A 16,803-nucleotide genomic window follows, 5' to 3' on the forward strand; every position below is an offset into this window, starting at 1 on the left:
TTTTAGACACCAAAAGAAAAAAAAAATTCGTCTTTTTTTGAAACATCCTAATATATATATATATATATATATATATATATATATATATATATATATATATATATATATATATATATATATATATAATATATAGATAAAATCTTAAGTTCCAAAGATAGCTTCTGAAAGCTGTAAATTTCGTAGCAATCTTTCATTTATCGTGAAAAGATCATCTCAAAACAGATTTAATAAAATTCCACTTCCGATAAGGATCGCGGGGGTGGATGTTAAAATCTGAAGTTTTAATTTCCAAACTGTAATTTCTACAGATTCCAAATCTAGTAAGAATTTTTAAGTATCATGTCAAGTTCAACTGAGAATGAATTTTCTTGTATTCTAACCCCTAAAGGAATCGCGAGGGTGTGAATAATGAAAATCTCTCATTTTCAAACAAAAGTTTTCAGGTACTTAAAGTTTTGTTAGAACCTTTTATTTATAATGTAGAAATCATTTCAAATGGGACCTTACAAAAGTCCTCCCTAGCATAAGAGTGCGGGAGTAATAATTGTCAAAAAGTTGACCTTCTTTGAATACAGTTGTTACAGATATAAAATTTACTAGAATTATCAATAATAGCTAAATTCGTCGCTCTTTAAGCTAGGTTGATTTCAACTTCACTTATGAGACCTGCAATTACTTTAACTGAAACTTTTAACGCTAATTTCAAATTTGTTCTTCATTCGTGTGTGATTATCCTATGAATTTCTATCAATTGTTGTAAGGCCTTATTTCAATTGTAAAAGGATTGTACAAATATATAATTTTATGAAGTAAATTTTTGTATTCAAATTTTGGTTTCTTTTAGCAATCTCTTACGACCCTCTAGAATTACTCTATGTTCTGGACCAGTTTTGGATACTGAGTCTAAAAATCCAGTGGCACCCTAAATAAATAATAGGGGCGACTAAAAAGCAAACGGCATACTGTACTACAGTGTTTGTAAATGTAAATATTAGTTGAATAATTTATCTTATCTCCTCTACAAAATCTACTTTTTATCTCTTGTGTGGCGAAATGGCGCTTTTTTATTCAATTTGTAACAGGGTAAAATTACCCTCAATCGATAAGTCACCGGATATCGATAATTATTCGACATAGCACTGGCGCGTCTCGATCTTCGGGCCTAAACGGAGAATAGGAGGGGGTGAGTTTGGGTTAAAATAGGTGAGCCGTGCAGTGGAAAAGGGAGAAGTAGTGTGACCGCCAGACTGAGTGCCACGGAAATCAAGAAGGACCGTTCCCGAGAGTAGTGACGAGACGAAGGAAGCCAACTACAACTAGGACTTCATCCTCAACGAGTAAGGTAGATCATCGTTTTGTTCGTCAAGGTATCAATTATTACTCTGTGGGAGAGAAGTGGACCGCGGTTTACCGAATGCCCAGTTACTTCTCCTATTTAATTATTATGGATCGTTTAATGGACGATTATTAATAGATTAATTGTGGAACATTTGCTAGTTCTGGATTTAGTGATTATCATGGGGGCTTATACCCGAAAATCTCTCAATCGACCTTGCGGGAAAATTTAATAACTAAAAATTATCAATTAATTAATTAACATCCGAAAATTTCGTTAATTTTATTGTAATTTTTATAACAATTAACATAGTAAAATTGATTGATTTTTGTCATTGAAAAAAATCGATAAATTTTTATTCGTGGAATTTTGGTCAAGTGTCAATTTTTGTGTCGCAGTAAATTCCAATACCCAAGGTCAAGCAAAACAGCTAGCGAATATTCTAGCAAATAAAATTTGAATATTTCGACTTGTGTCGAATTTTTTATAATAGATAAAACTAATAGCAAATTATTGATAATATTTTATATTAAGAATTAATTAGTAAGAATATTTTATATTAGGAAAATTATTAATTGAAAATAATATAGATTGGAAAATTATTAAGAATATTATATTAGGAATCATTTATTGAAAATATTTTATTGTAAAACTAATTATTTTATATCACGTGGAAATTTAGTAATTTTTGGGGATTAAGTCCGTGAAGTAGTCAAATTAAAATTACTGAAACTTGATAATTATCGGCGTGGACATTAAGTCCAAGAAATCGGTCATTGAGTCAAAAATTGTCACAGTAAAAACTTAGTCAGAATTAATTAATAAAACTTGTGTTAATAATTTTGAAGTGATTGTAAAGATTTATATTGTGATTAATTTATTTAACAAAAGCTAATTCAAGGTATTAAGCCTCTCATTCGAAATAATAACTTAGGAATTTTAATCCATCTAATATTTCAACGGAATTAAAATTAACAATTGGAATTTGAGAATGGTAATAGTTAGAAATTGGTTGTCAATTGAATATTGTTTGTCGTTTTAGTAAATTACTAATGATTGAATAATTTAATTTAAAATATTTAATTAAAATTAGTTACAGTCAATTTTTATTAAAATAAAATTTATAAAATAAAAATCAAGTAAAGTGAAGTCAGCAGTGTGAGTGTGAGACAAGTGTGGGTTATGTGTGAGTTTCAGAGTGATTAGGTCTATGTTTCGTCACTGGGCCGTTACTGCTGTAGCTGGAGTGGGTCATGAGAGTGTGCTGCAGAACATCTAGGTCTATGTTTCGTCGCTGGGCTGTTGTTCTGTAGTAAAGTGTGTATAAGCTGCAGGAGTATCTAGGTTTATGTTTCGTCGCTGGGCTGTTACTCCTGTGAGCCGAGTTAACGAGCCCGGTATATGATTCGTCTCTGTGCGGGTGATTGTAGGTTTAGAAATCGGGTAGACGCCGGGAGGGGCCCGTCACGTGTAGACGCCGGGAGGGGCACGTGTTAGAAATCGACGGGTAGACGCCGGGAGGGGCTCGTCGAGATTAAGATATTGTTAAGTGTGGTTAGTGTGTACGTGAGTGAATTTTGTTAACTAGTTTTAAGTCAAACTTTGTTAAGTTTGTTAATTTTTTATTGTTAATAAATATCGATCGATCTTGTTAATTAATTATTTATTATTCAACAGCACCTTCCTCCACTCTCTCTATCCTAAGATTAAGTTTTCTCAGCTCTGGACCGGTTCCAGGAACCGTGATTAAAAGTCCTGGTGGCACCCTGATAATTGTATTGTTGTTAGTTTTGTTTATTCATTTATAAAATTGATTAGGGGCCAACCTGAGTAGGTAAAACTGTTACAAATTGAACGCTTGATTTTTGGATAATCACGAAAAGCCCTTTTTTTTTCTTTCCTCACTCATGCAGAAAATGAAAAATGACAGCATTTTTAATTTGTTTATGCATTTTTATTGATCAAACTATCTGATTCGCTACTGATTCAGAAAATTCAACAGATATTTTTAAAAATCCTGAGTGTCGACATTTGTTAACGAAATTTAATGCCCTGCGGGGATAAGTTGATAAAAACTTTTCGTTTTAAACGGTTTAAGAATTATAACGGTTTTGATAAAAAGAAAAAAAAATTGGTTCAACGGTTGACCCCTCTGGCCATTTCAGCCACATCTCGTTAATTTGAAATGCATAGTATTCAAACTGTGAACTCACATGACTCCTTTGACCTTTTCATCTCAAATCACTGCAAACTATTTGGCAACCTAGCAACACATTTGGTTACATTAACATAAAATTGTCTTTTTATGAATTTCCTACACGGAAAAAAGTAAACTGTAAAATTCACTCGGATTCCGGTTACTTTTTACATTTTTAAACTGTACAGTGGACATCGGGGTGGCAAAAATGTAAATATTACAAATCTAAATGTAGAAAGTATAATAGCCACAATTTAGAATTTAATATCCAAAATAAGTGATTAGTAGCGGTCACTATAGTAAATAACGACTCTTTCACCTTTAAAAATTACAGTTTCAAACAGTAAAAATTGCCGTTTCAATGTGTAGTCTATACTATCGTACCGAGTAAATTGTGCCTATGACTATAGTAAATAACAACAGTGGTTTTATGAATTTTACAGTTTCAAACAGTAAAAATCGCTATGTTGATATGTATTTTATAATATCACGCCAAGTAATTTTTAACAATAATAATAGTAAATAACAACCCTGACTACTTAAATTTTATAGTTTTAAATATTATTTTCGGATATAATTTATTAAATTTGCTATTGGGATTAACAAAAAAATTAACAATAAAAAAAAACTATAAATAAACAAATTTTTTTTACTTTGTCTTTTTTTTGTTTTTTTTTTTGTTTAATTAATAATTTTTTTTTTTTTACTTTTTTTATTTTCGCAGTTTTTAGAGGAGCTGGAGGAGGGGATAAGATTTCAATCACATTCGCATTCATTCATTGTGAAGAAGTTTTACGCTTGCCTTCAAAATAAATTCAGAAAAATATTACCCTAACCGAGTTTCGAATAGTAACCTTAACGCACGCGAGACTATCACCTAACCGCAACGCTATATGAACGTTGGAGGAACATTTTTGTCAGGAGTTTTATTAACCACGTATTTCTGGCTATCTTGGCAGTGTTAGTGTCGGCGTTGTCCAACACGTGTTAAAAAAATCATGCGCATTGGCAAAAAAGATACTCGAGTTGCGTTATGAGCCCTCCTTGTGTCTCTCTCTTATTAACGCGTGTCTGGCTAAAAAACAAAGAAAACAAGCCGGACTCACAACGCGGTTCGACTGTAGTATATGCTAATGCTCTGCAAGAGCACTAACTTTACAAATGAAGAGAAGGCGAAGGTCCTACACTCTGGGAGAATTTAACGTTTGAAACAGTAAAAATTCTACTTTTAAAATGTATATTTTACCCGTCCAAGCACATCAATAATTACAGTTTCATCTTTAGCGTTGCGTTTAAAATTTACCATTTTACTTTGTGAATATTGACGTTGCTTTTATAGAAATTTACTAACTGTAGTTTATATTTTTTCCATATCATACGATCATTTTTTACATACCAAATTATAAGTATCAAAGTCAAAGTTCTTACTAATTATACTTTAACATTCTCGACTTTCACATAGCGAATATTACTGTTTGAAATAGTATTATTTAGCGTGTAAACAATAAATTGTAGCATTTGAATAATAAATATTACATAGTGACTAGTAAAATCACGATTTTACTGTTTGAAATAGTGATTTTTATCAGTTGATCATTACTTATTACAACTCGACTATTATTTATTACAGTCTACTTTTTTCCGTGTAACTCTTACTTCAATCAATAATTGACAGATAAAATTTATGCTTTCAGGTCTTGAAAGTAAAGTAATCGAGAAAGATAATGATACAGAAGTAAATTTCCAGCATGACGATCCATAACTTCTCAAAAAAAAAAAAAATGTTTTTTTTGGATATTCTCTTCATTAATTATTCATAATGGAACAATTTTTGACATCACCATTGAGAAAAGAAGAAAATAAACTTAATATGTTCATACAGTTAAGAATAATATGAACCTTAAAATAAATTTGATGGATTTTATTTCATCTAAGTGAATTGAAGTTTATGAATTTTTCATTGCTCAACTCGTCAATAAACTAAACGATTAACGTTTCAAATTTTTTGTGTATTATAATAATTATATAAAGCATTAATTTAACTTTTCAACATTGTATCATGCTCTACAAAAGGTTATTTAACTTTTTTAATTTTGTTAAACGTAAGTACAATTCTTGTCTAATTATAAAAATCATATTGACGATATCTATATTTAGTAATGTCGCTGTATCATAGATACCTACAGTTTTTTCTTTATGCGTAAAAATAACAATGAAAATATTCAAGTCTGCCAGAGTTTTAGTGCAAGCATCAGATATTACACTAGTCTAACCTTTAATTTCGTTAGAACAGCATTTAGTTCAAGTGAATTCTGATTCTTGTTTATAGTCTACGTTGATCTTCATTTAGTCTCTCATGGGTTCCGAGTATCAAGAAAATGTGTTAACGTCTATTTTAATAAAGCGTCATCAATCCACTCAACAAATAACTTCATCTGACACACTTAAATATAAGTCCATGGGAATACAATTAACATTCACTCTATGATTATTTTCCACACACGTAGATTATAAAATTACAAGTCTAATCTCAATCATATTCCAATCTCAATTCTAAATATTACTCTTATTAGCAGAATTAAAATTATATAATTACTCCAGAATAATGACATTAAATTTTCTAATAAGTTATGGAGTATTGCTAACTGAAATTCATTAATAATGTTCTCGAGTGTTATTTCACAAAAATTTTGTGAAAATTCTATCAAATGTTAATCCTTTCCCGGCTTGGAGTATAGATGAATCTAGGTATGAGTCACGTGGGAAAAGAGCTCATAAAAATTCGTTGTAAGGCTGTATGGGTGAGAGTTTAGTTCTGGTAGGTTGGACAAGCACCACCGTCTACCATTTGTACGGCTCCTTCTCTAGAAAATAGACTATAGTTCTTTTTCTTTAAGCAGAAGCTGTACGATACTATGTAAGAGTACCCGAATAAAGAAATATGTATGTCAAAAGTATATGTCACATATATAATATATATTTATTTAGTTTATTTATTTATTGCCAGGACAATATACATGCATACATATAAAGCGGCATGATGGCCGAGCAGACTAAGTCATTATCCCGGTATTTCGGTCGCACATTATGCCGTAAGGCGAGGGTTCGAACCCCGACGGTTGTTAGAATAGTTTCAACACCAACCGTCGGGGGTCGCTCCGGTAGCCGAACTGTACTGGTATGGGTTTTCTTTGTGGTTTCCCCATCACCACTATTCCACCAACCGATCGAAAGGGGTGAAGAATAGGGTAAATGCAGTACAGAAAATAAAAGTCGGTCCACAGCAGCATGGAGAATAAAAGAAAGATATGTGCAAAAATTTGAAAGTGAGAACAGATGTGGATTATAATATAGTGAGACAATTTGAAAGTAAGAACAGATATGTGATTATAACAATTTGAATGCAGGAAAAGGAAAGAAATTTGAAAATGTTAGTGAGACGGATGCGCTGGGGTCCAATGAGTACAATGTACCCATAAAAGACGGCAGCACAGTCGATGAGCAACGGCTGCCATCAACTCGGCCTTGTGAAAATATGCCCATCTATAAAAGTAAAAAGTAGATTATTATTATTATTACATACATACATATATATAATACTCAAACACATATATAGTATGCACCTATAGTAATGAAAATTAATCATCTGTGCATAGGCCTGGTTTAGCATCAACTTAAGTATATTACATTTAAAATTATGTCCTACAGAGGCCGCGCCGAGCAATTAATTAGTGATCTAAATTTTTATGCAAATAAGAATTGATATGAAAATAAAAATAAGGCGGAAATAGAATTAATTATTAAACAAAGATTATTACTATTAAATCTATTCAAGAAATATTTTACGCAATATCAAATGATACATTACAGGGAAAGGATTAAGGAAGATATCGGCAACGGGCATAAAGTTTTATCAAAAGAAAATCAAATAAAATAAACCAAGAGTTGATTATAGCCAAATACCAAATTTCTACGAGGGCTACGTAATTCTTACTTATGAAGTGTAATGTAACTATCCTCGGAATTTTTCTGAGCTTTTATACTAATTTCATATCTTATAATTCAATTAAGTAATTTACCAATTTTAATTATCGCTCTCAACAATATAACTTCGATAATAATGATAAGTGTTCCAATGAAACTGGATGAGATGAGAAGCGAAACATCAACGCAGTTTAGCTCGCTAGGAGAAAATTTGTTATACAAAATCGAGGCATCTCGAGCTGATACTGTAAGGCAATTTCAAACAATATTAGATAACCTTACCGAAGAAAACTTCCAGCTAAAAGAATCCATCGGATCTTTAGAAGCCCGTGTTAGTACTCTTGAATCATCCTCGTCTGCCTCCTCAGAAATCTGCAACAGAAATCCTCAAGCTCTGCACAATGAGCTCATCTCTGCCTCAATCAATGCTGTTGAAAAACACTTGAAAAAGAACAACATTATTGTTGAAGGCTTGAAGATGGCACCTGGCAACCAACGTGACATTTTAAACAACTTCCTACAGTCGAATCTTGGTGTCTCTAACTCTGTCGTCAACGCGACAATAATTGGTAAAAACAATGATACTATTAAAGCAACGTTAAGCGACAGCTCAGTAAAAAAAAAAACAATTATGGCCGAGAAATCTATTTTAAAACCACCGGTATATGTAAACCATGACTTAACCCCCCAGGAAAGCCTCATCGCTAAAAAATTGAGAGACAAAGCCCGCAGATTAAAGCTTTCAAATAAACTGGTCAAGGTTGGCTACCAAAAGATAAGGTGGACAACATTAGCTATACATTTGACCCCCATCTAAATTCCATCGTTCAATTAAAGCCTAAGGCTGCCTACTGGAAACCTTCAATTAATTTTAAAAATGCCTCTAACTCTCTCCAAATAACCTTGAATGATATTCGAGACTCAGCCAATTTTGATATTTTACTTATTGGAGGAGATTTTAATGCCCGTGTCGGTCTAATCCAACATTCCGAACCTCTTATGCTTGCAAATTCACCTCTAGTTAAGGAGGGCATCTCACAGGATAACTTCACTAATGAAAAAGGTCTACTTCTGAACGAGTTGATGGAAGAAAATGGTTTTATTTTATTAAACGGCAGAAAACCCGGGGACATACCAGCCAATTTCACCTTCGGCAACGCATTGGGTAAAAGTACTATTGACCTGGTATGGATCCATTTCATAGGCTTAGACTACACCAGCAACCTTACCGTCAACCATATTATTACACAATCAGACCATTTCCCGGTGACTCTCTCTCTTAAACTACTGTCCGCCATAGTACCTTTTCCTACACCGGGGTCTTTCCTACCTCAGCTCAGATGGAACCCAAGCCAACTTTACTCTTTCCGTACGATGATGCAATGGAACCCTTCAGTGGGCCAGGACTTAGTTTCTACTTCTGTCAGAGATCTATAGAAAACTTTAGAAAATGAAATTTTTCAATCAGCTCAAACACTAGAAATGTTTCATATCTCTAAATCAGGCTCTAGGTCGTCCAGTGCCATGTGGTATGGTAACGAATGTAAAAATCACAAGCGTCTGGTCTTAATTAAGGTATCTACACTTTTATAAAAAAGAAGGCCCCACTTCGCTATTGTAGAACTATATTTACGCAGCTAAGAGACTTTATTTCGCATTAATAAGGCGCAAGAAATCTATATATCAGAACTCGATCTCTACACTCTTTGCAAATATAAGGAATCCCTTAGACTTTTGGCGTGCAGTCAAATTAGCTAAGCCACGCACTAATAACGATTCCACCATCTTACTATCAGACTGAGTGGATTTCTATGAGAATATTTACCCACCCCGCAACCCTTCCTGCGCCCTTTTTCATGTGTCATATCCCACAAATTCTGTCTCAAGAACTCTTTCTTATAAGGAGCTCCAGCGTAGTCTAAGCAAGGCTAAAAGTGGCAAAGCACCTGGTATTAATGACATTTCCAACGACTTCTTGAAGGCTCTTCCAGTGAATTGGAAGCTAGATTTACTCGCACTCTTTAATAAGATTCTAGACACCGGGGATGTACCGCAAGACTGGTCCAAGGTATGCATTTTTATGTTGTACAAAAAGGTGACCCAGAAGACCTATGCAACTACCGGGGTATCGCTTTGGTAGATTGTATAGTAAACATTTTTACCAGCATCATCAATGAACGGCTGAGGTTTTGAGCTGAAGATAATGGCATACTTCCCGAAGAAAAAGCCGGTTTTCGTAAATCTAGGAGCTGCGATGACAACATCTTCACTCTCCAATCAATTCTTCAATTATCTCTTAGACACAAGGGTGCTCTCGTTCTGGCCCTGTTAATCGACTTTAAACGGGCCTTTAACACCGTTCCTCATGACAAACTTTGGAGTAAGCTTGCAGCTATTGGTATTTGTCCTAAGCTTATTAATATTCTCATAAAATTCTATTCCGCCATCAAGTTGTTTATCAAATCTAATAATATCCTCTCGAACCGATTGAGGTTACTGAAGGAGTACTACAAGGAAAAATTCTGAGCCCGCTTCTCTTCCTCTTTTACATCAGTGACATAGTGTCTTTTTTTGAAAGCCGTGAATGCAAAGGTCTAAACTTAAACGGAGTTACTGAAATCATGCTCCTTGGATTTGCTGACGATACAACGACAGTTACATATTGTAAGATAATTGTCTTAACATTAAATATTTATTTGCCGGGACCAGGTGTTAAAAGATGGAGGAGGCACATTCGTGGTTATAATGGTATTTATTCTAAAATTAATCACAGGCATGGCTTTGGTTGTACAGAGTTTGAATAGTTCACAAATATTGAGCACTTTGAACATAGTTATGATCTTGAATTATCACATTAATTCATGATTACGCGTTGATTGAGTTTAATTGAGTTGTATTAATTAATGCATATTAATTAGACTGAGCATGAGTTGTAGAAAGTTGATCTTCAATTGAACTGTTAATTAATTTACAATGTAATTAACACTAGCAATTATGAGCGAGAAATATGAGCAATGTTGTAGAATTAGGTCACCAGACGATTAATCAATTACACTTAATTAATAGTCATAGTGTGAGCGTATAAATTGGATTGACTGAGTGTAATGATTGATAGAGTGAATGAATGCAAGTGTAGTGAGAGCTTGAGCTTGAGTCTGTAGAGTTCACAGTAATGATTAATTGGATGAGCTGTATAAATTAGAGTCACTGGATTATTAATCAATTAACAACATAATTAACTCTCACAGTGTGAGCGAATGAGCCTTAAAACTAACGAGCTCAATTGAGTACTTGAGTCTCGGGATACGAGATAGAACACACAACGTTGAACACGGAATGGCGACAGGCCCAAGAGCTGGTGGCAGTCACCCCCAATCTCCACCAAGCAACATCTGCAATGCGGCATTTGATTTTGCCGCATGATGACGAATTTCTATTGACAATTGTAATATTATCGTTGCTAGGTAGAAGTGTAGGTGACTGTTGTACATGTGTATGAGAGAGAGCGACACATGAGTAGCCATGTGACAATGAGTAGGAGGGAGAGGGAGCATGTGGGTATGGATTGTGATAAAGTGATCTCAGATGATTTACAATAAATACTTAATTGTACCTGAGTTGCCAATGATTGCTGGTGAATAAGATGAGTAGCGATGCTGTAGTTGGCTTCAGTAAAGCTGAGTGGATGAGCTTGATGATTTCGTAAATACACAAAAATGCACTGGTCACGGTAAATGCGTGTGTACGCCGTACAATTAGCACGTGTTATGAGGAGTATGGCCGCTTGCCGGTGGGCCAGTTGTGTTGAGGTAGAACACCCGAGGGCGCTTGTGTAGCGGCGCCTCGGTGCTACCAGTTTGTTGCGGGAGGTTTGAATGATTCCGCAACACATATTCAGCCTATAATCTTGCTAAAATCTTGAAAGTTCTTGAAAAATACTGCGATACAAAGAATCTTGTTGTAAATATTAAAAAAACAAAAATTCTAGCTTGTAAAGCCTCTGGAAGGCCCAGCTGCAAGCTGTGTACTTTTTTTTACGAAGGCCTGAACATTGAAATTGTTAAATTGTACGTCTATCTGGGCATTTCGTTTTCCTCTTTCACTTCAGGGTGCCTAGCAGCTGAAGCAGCGACTAAAAAAGCGAAAATTGCTATAGGTGCAGTCTTGGCCATTCTAGCTCGCCTCAAATCTGACATCTGGCCAAGCAAATTGAAGTTATTTAGCAGTTTGGTTAAAGCTACACTCCTTTACCGAGCACACATATGGGCTTTGCATCCAAACATATTGGAAAAACTTGAATCAGCGCATTTATATTTCTTCAAGAAACTTCTTACGCTCCCAAGGTGTACTCCCAACTATGCACTGAGGCTGCAAATTGGTATAAATCATACCTGCACGGAGGTTGTCAAGAAAGCAATAGACTGGGTAATCTGAATCCTTAAGATGCCGGACTCTCGCCTACCAAAAAAGTGCCTTCTTAGACTTGCACAAACACAAATACACGATCGGGAAAAATTTAATTGGATTTTACGCTTTAAGACTCTCCTTAGGCCGATCAACGAAGATGGAATGCTTGATAACCTATCTCTTCCCATATGGCTGAGTTGACGAGATACGATCCTACGAAAATATCGCGACTACTAAAAGAATCTAGACATCAATAGATACAACCAGTCGAATATGCTACAATTTATCCTTGCTAATCACTTAACTCCAGCTCGTTTATTGCTAATTAATGCACACCACTTAGTAAAAAACTTAAGATTCAGCTCAAACTAGCTTGTGCTCTGGCATTCAACTTAACCCTTAACGGCATAACACATAGATTTAAACCTGACTAGATATGTATTCAATGTCATCTTTTTACCGAAGAAACTGCAGCACACATTCTGGTCGAATGCCCTGCCTATGAGCACCTCCGACGTCAACATTTGCAACAATGGATGCCAACGGATGACCCCAGTTCAATACTTGACTCAGAATCTCTAGCATCAACTAAGGGACTTTATTCCTATTTATGCGCAGCAGTCTCCCTCAGGAACAACAATACTTCCCCTCTGAATATCTAATCTAACCCAAACTTAGATCGCTTAAATGTATATATATATATATATATATATATATATATATATATATATATATATATATATATATATATATATATACAGGGTGATTCAGAATGACCTTCACAGCGGAAAACTGTAGACAGAGGAAACGATTCTAAGAATAAAGTTCCTGAGTCACTTTTCGATATTCTCCATAGTTTTTGAGTTATTCAAAATGTAAATTGACCAATCACAGACAAGCTTTAGGAATTAAAAAAAATAGAAAAGAATAATAAATAAGTTTAGCAACACTGACGACTTCAAGTTAAACGATATTTATTTAATTTGAAAAGTTCGATTTCTTACAGAAAAAACAAAACACGCAATTACAACCTAGAACGTATTTGTATATTTACTAGTCATTAATTAGTTATTTAATTGTCAATTTAAAAAAGTTGTAATTTGTAACTCCATTTTAGAGGAAACTTGTAGCTTTGCACCGAGAGGTGCTTGTAACTTTTTTCAGGGTAAATTTAGGATAAAATGTCATGAGTAGGGCCGAGAATTTAGTTTTTTTAAAAGAGAGAGAGAGAAGATAGGCGTAACCAAGCGTTCTGATTGGTCGTAATAAATAAATTTTTTTTTGTTTATCGCTATTGAGTGGATACAGCAGCTTGAATAAAAAATAAAATTTAGATTGCTAATCCAACATGAAAATATAAAAAATATGTCAAAAAAAAACAGGTTCGTTTGCAGATGTGAATGTGCTTGTAAACAAATGCAAGTCTGTGCTGCTCAGATAAATAAAAAAAAGAATTTGAAGCACAGTGTTGTAAATAAAATGTTTAATGAAATAAATTAAAAGTTTGAATAACACTTGTTGCATTTTGCTTTGGCCAGAAAATTAAGGCATACATTGTGAGGAATTGGAAAATTACGAGAACTATTTAATATATTTCAAATACTCAGAGCAATTACTAGCGTATTTATTTGAAGAAACAAAAGACAATAACTCGTGACAGACTGCTAAATAACGCGAACTTTGCCGTTGATAAATTATTATAAAAAATTTTCTTTTCTCAAAAATCTTTTTTTGATTAGAGATTGATTTTTTACGAAATTTGAAGAAAAAAGTTCAAAAAAATAATTTTAGAAACAAAAAATTTTCTAAAAAAAAAAGTTATTTTCCTTATTTAAATTTCTTAAAAAAATCAATCTCTCTGATTTGAAAAATAAAAATTTTTTTGAAAAATAAAAATTTTTTTTCATTGAAAAAATGAACAAGGATCAAAAAATTGCTCATAATGGTGATTTTTGCGAAAACAAAGAATTTAAAGCTTTGGGACACTATGAAAACAAAAATCACAGCAGTTTGAATTTTTCAGAGATCTTTGGGGACACTAAGGTTGGAAAATTACTGACGATATCCTCCGTTCATCCGTTTACCCCAAGTTATTCAAATATCCTTAATTATGCGAATTTTTTTCTTTCTTTCAGTTAAAGTTTTCAACTCAAATAAATTTTTTTGACAAAAGCCATCCACGATATCTTATAGGTACTATCGTGAAGTTTTCAAACCCCTTCATTGATTTTCTATGCGATCATTAATGGGTGCTGATATTCCTTTTGATAAGTTAAACTTTATCAAATTTGTAAACTTTCTGGAAACTCACATGAAGAGAAAAATGCCCGACCCATCGACATTGCGAAACACTTACACTGACTTAGTGCATGAAAAAAAATTGCAACAAGTTCGGGACGAAGTAGGTGACCGTCAGCGACGAGAGAGACCGTCAGCGTGACCTCCAGCGAGACCTTCAGAAATACAGTCAGCATGATCACCAGAAAGACCGTCAGCGTGATCTCCAGCGAGATCGTCAGCGTGATCTCCTGTGAAACCTCTAGAGAGACCGTCAGCGTGATCTCCAGTAAGACCTTCAGAAATACAGTCAGCGTGATCACCAGTGAGATCATCAGCCTGATCTCCAGCGAGACTCCCAGAAAAACCGTCAGCATAATCACCCGCGAGACCTCCAGAAAGATCGATTTAAGATCTAGTTTACCTAAATGATACGAAATGAAGTGAAAGTTCATAAATTATCGAGAGAATTTATTATAAAAAAGGCCAGCGAGATGTCCGGCGAAACAGCCAGCGAATGTCGAGACAGCCAGTGAGACGTCTGGCAAGACACTTAGTGAGATGTTCACTTCTGAGAAATTCAAAATTAATGAATTAAATTCTCGATGTAGCCACCATTTTGGTCGACGCAAGTTTGAAGACGTCGTAAAAGGCTTCGATGACAATTAGTGATCATCTCTGGCGTAACTGTTAGCAAAGCATCTTGAAACCGTTGTTGGAGTTCCATCTCACTATCAATAGCATGGTGATAGATCTTGAACTTCAAGTACCCCCATAGAAAAAAGTCCAGTGGATTTAAATCAGGGGATCGTGGTGGCCAGTTGAGAATTCCTCCTCGATCAATGTATCGATTAGGGAAATGGGCCCAAAGCCAGGCTTGCGCTGCTCCAGATGTATGGGCAGGTGCGCCGTCTTGCTGAAACCACATTTCATTAAATTGCTGCTGGGTAATCCCTGATCGCAGACACAGACGACGTAAACAACGGTCCAAAAAGTCAGTGTACACGTTTTGATCCAGGTTTTCTTGAAATTGAAAAGGTCCAACCTGTTTATTTGAATTAAAAAGGAAAAAATTAGAAACGAAAAGATTATTTTAGATAAAAGACTATAAAAATAGATGAACCTAAAATGGACATACCAAACATGGAGTTCCAATGTATAGCCCCGCCCACATGTTCATTGAGAACCGACGTTGGTGACCTCTTTCAATTATCCGATGAGGATTTTCTCGAGCGTACCAATGGAAATTTTTGGAGTTCCAGTGACCTCCGCGCTGGAAAGTGCACTCATCAGTCCACAGAATTTTGTGCAGGAAAACAATAAATGTTCGATCGGAATATTTACAAGTAACGAATGCTGTGAGGGAAAATTGATTGATTGTAATGATTTTTCAGACGAAGATCGCATAACCTTAAATGCACGAAATGGTACAGTGGTTAATTTTATTTGTCGTAAGCATGACGAACAATTTCGTAGAGATTACATTTTTAACCAAAAAGTGTGTGCTAATCCTTATAATATTCATGATTCTAATTTACGTAAATCATTGAGAATTATTACGTTTGAATGGTATAATCGATTCAAAACTGTAGTTCCTTCTATTGCACCTGGACGTAAATTATGCATTTCATGTACGAAAAAATCCGCTCTGAGTTAATAGATCAGAGAGTAATTGAATCAGAAACAACATAACATACTGAGAGCCCTAATGTCAGTGAAGATGAAAATCCCACGGTAGACATAGCTTGCAATCCATCTGAGCCAATAATAACAACTGATCAAGATGAAACACCGGCATCTTCTCAAATCTCGCTACTGATACAAGACAAAATATCTTCCAATTTATCTGAAAAATTAATGTTATCTAACCTTTCAGCTTCAAGTTTTGAAATCTCCACTTCAACAAGTGAAACTTTTACCCCAAGTGAAATACACCTCGATCGTCTCAATACTATTGCTAAAGTATTTGAATTATCTCCGATTAATAAAAAAGATTTGGATCGATCAAAAACCTACGCCCAGCACAAATATTGTAATATGAAATCTGAAATGCAAAAATGCTTTTAACAAATTATGGACAATACTTTTGATACGATTGAAAGTGACATTTTAATTTCTGATAATAACCCAGAATCGATCGGAAAAGAAATAATAGTCCAGTTAAAGAAAAAATTCGAAAATACCAGCAAGTTAAATGAAAAGTTACAAATTTTATCCGTTTTGCCATTAAGTTGGTCAACGGAAAAAATTGTAAATATTTTTGGAGCAACAACGTACATGGTCAAGAAAGTCAAACAACGAGTGAAAGAAGTTGGTATCTTGTTTATTCCTGAGCGAAATCAAGGTCATTCATTGTTAAAAACAATGCAGGAAAAAATTCAAGAATTTTATAGAAATCAAAATGTCAGCAGAGAATTACCAGGTAAAAAAGAGTACAAATCCGTACATGAAAATGGTCAGCGTGTTCAAAAACAGAAACGTTTGATATAAGGCAACTTAAACGAAATTTTTCATCTGTTTAAAGAAAAATATCCATTTGAAAGAGTAGGTTTTTCAAAATTTGCAAGTTTGAGACCACCTGAATGTGTTCTTGCCGGTGTAT

At 34.4% G+C, this 16,803-nt stretch overlaps 1 protein-coding gene across 3 annotated transcripts in view; it reads left to right on the forward strand.

Annotated features, from left to right (window-relative positions):
- The window catches only part of LOC141533470 (dystrobrevin beta), a 633,463-nt gene extending 627,969 nt beyond the window's left edge, over positions 1-5,494 (forward strand). For all 3 annotated transcript variants that reach the window (XM_074252367.1, XM_074252368.1, XM_074252370.1), the window contains one exon: positions 5,228-5,494. In XM_074252367.1, the coding sequence (XP_074108468.1) occupies positions 5,228-5,295 (68 nt within the window). In that variant the 3' untranslated portion in view covers positions 5,296-5,494. The remainder of the gene's footprint in view (positions 1-5,227) is intronic.
- The last annotated feature ends 11,309 nt before the right edge of the window (positions 5,495-16,803 follow it).

This window comes from Cotesia typhae, unplaced genomic scaffold (genome assembly GCF_013202065.1).
Source record: "Cotesia typhae breed Kobodo isofemale line unplaced genomic scaffold, CoteBio_Ctyphae contig_9, whole genome shotgun sequence".
Taxonomy (NCBI): domain Eukaryota; kingdom Metazoa; phylum Arthropoda; class Insecta; order Hymenoptera; family Braconidae; genus Cotesia; species Cotesia typhae.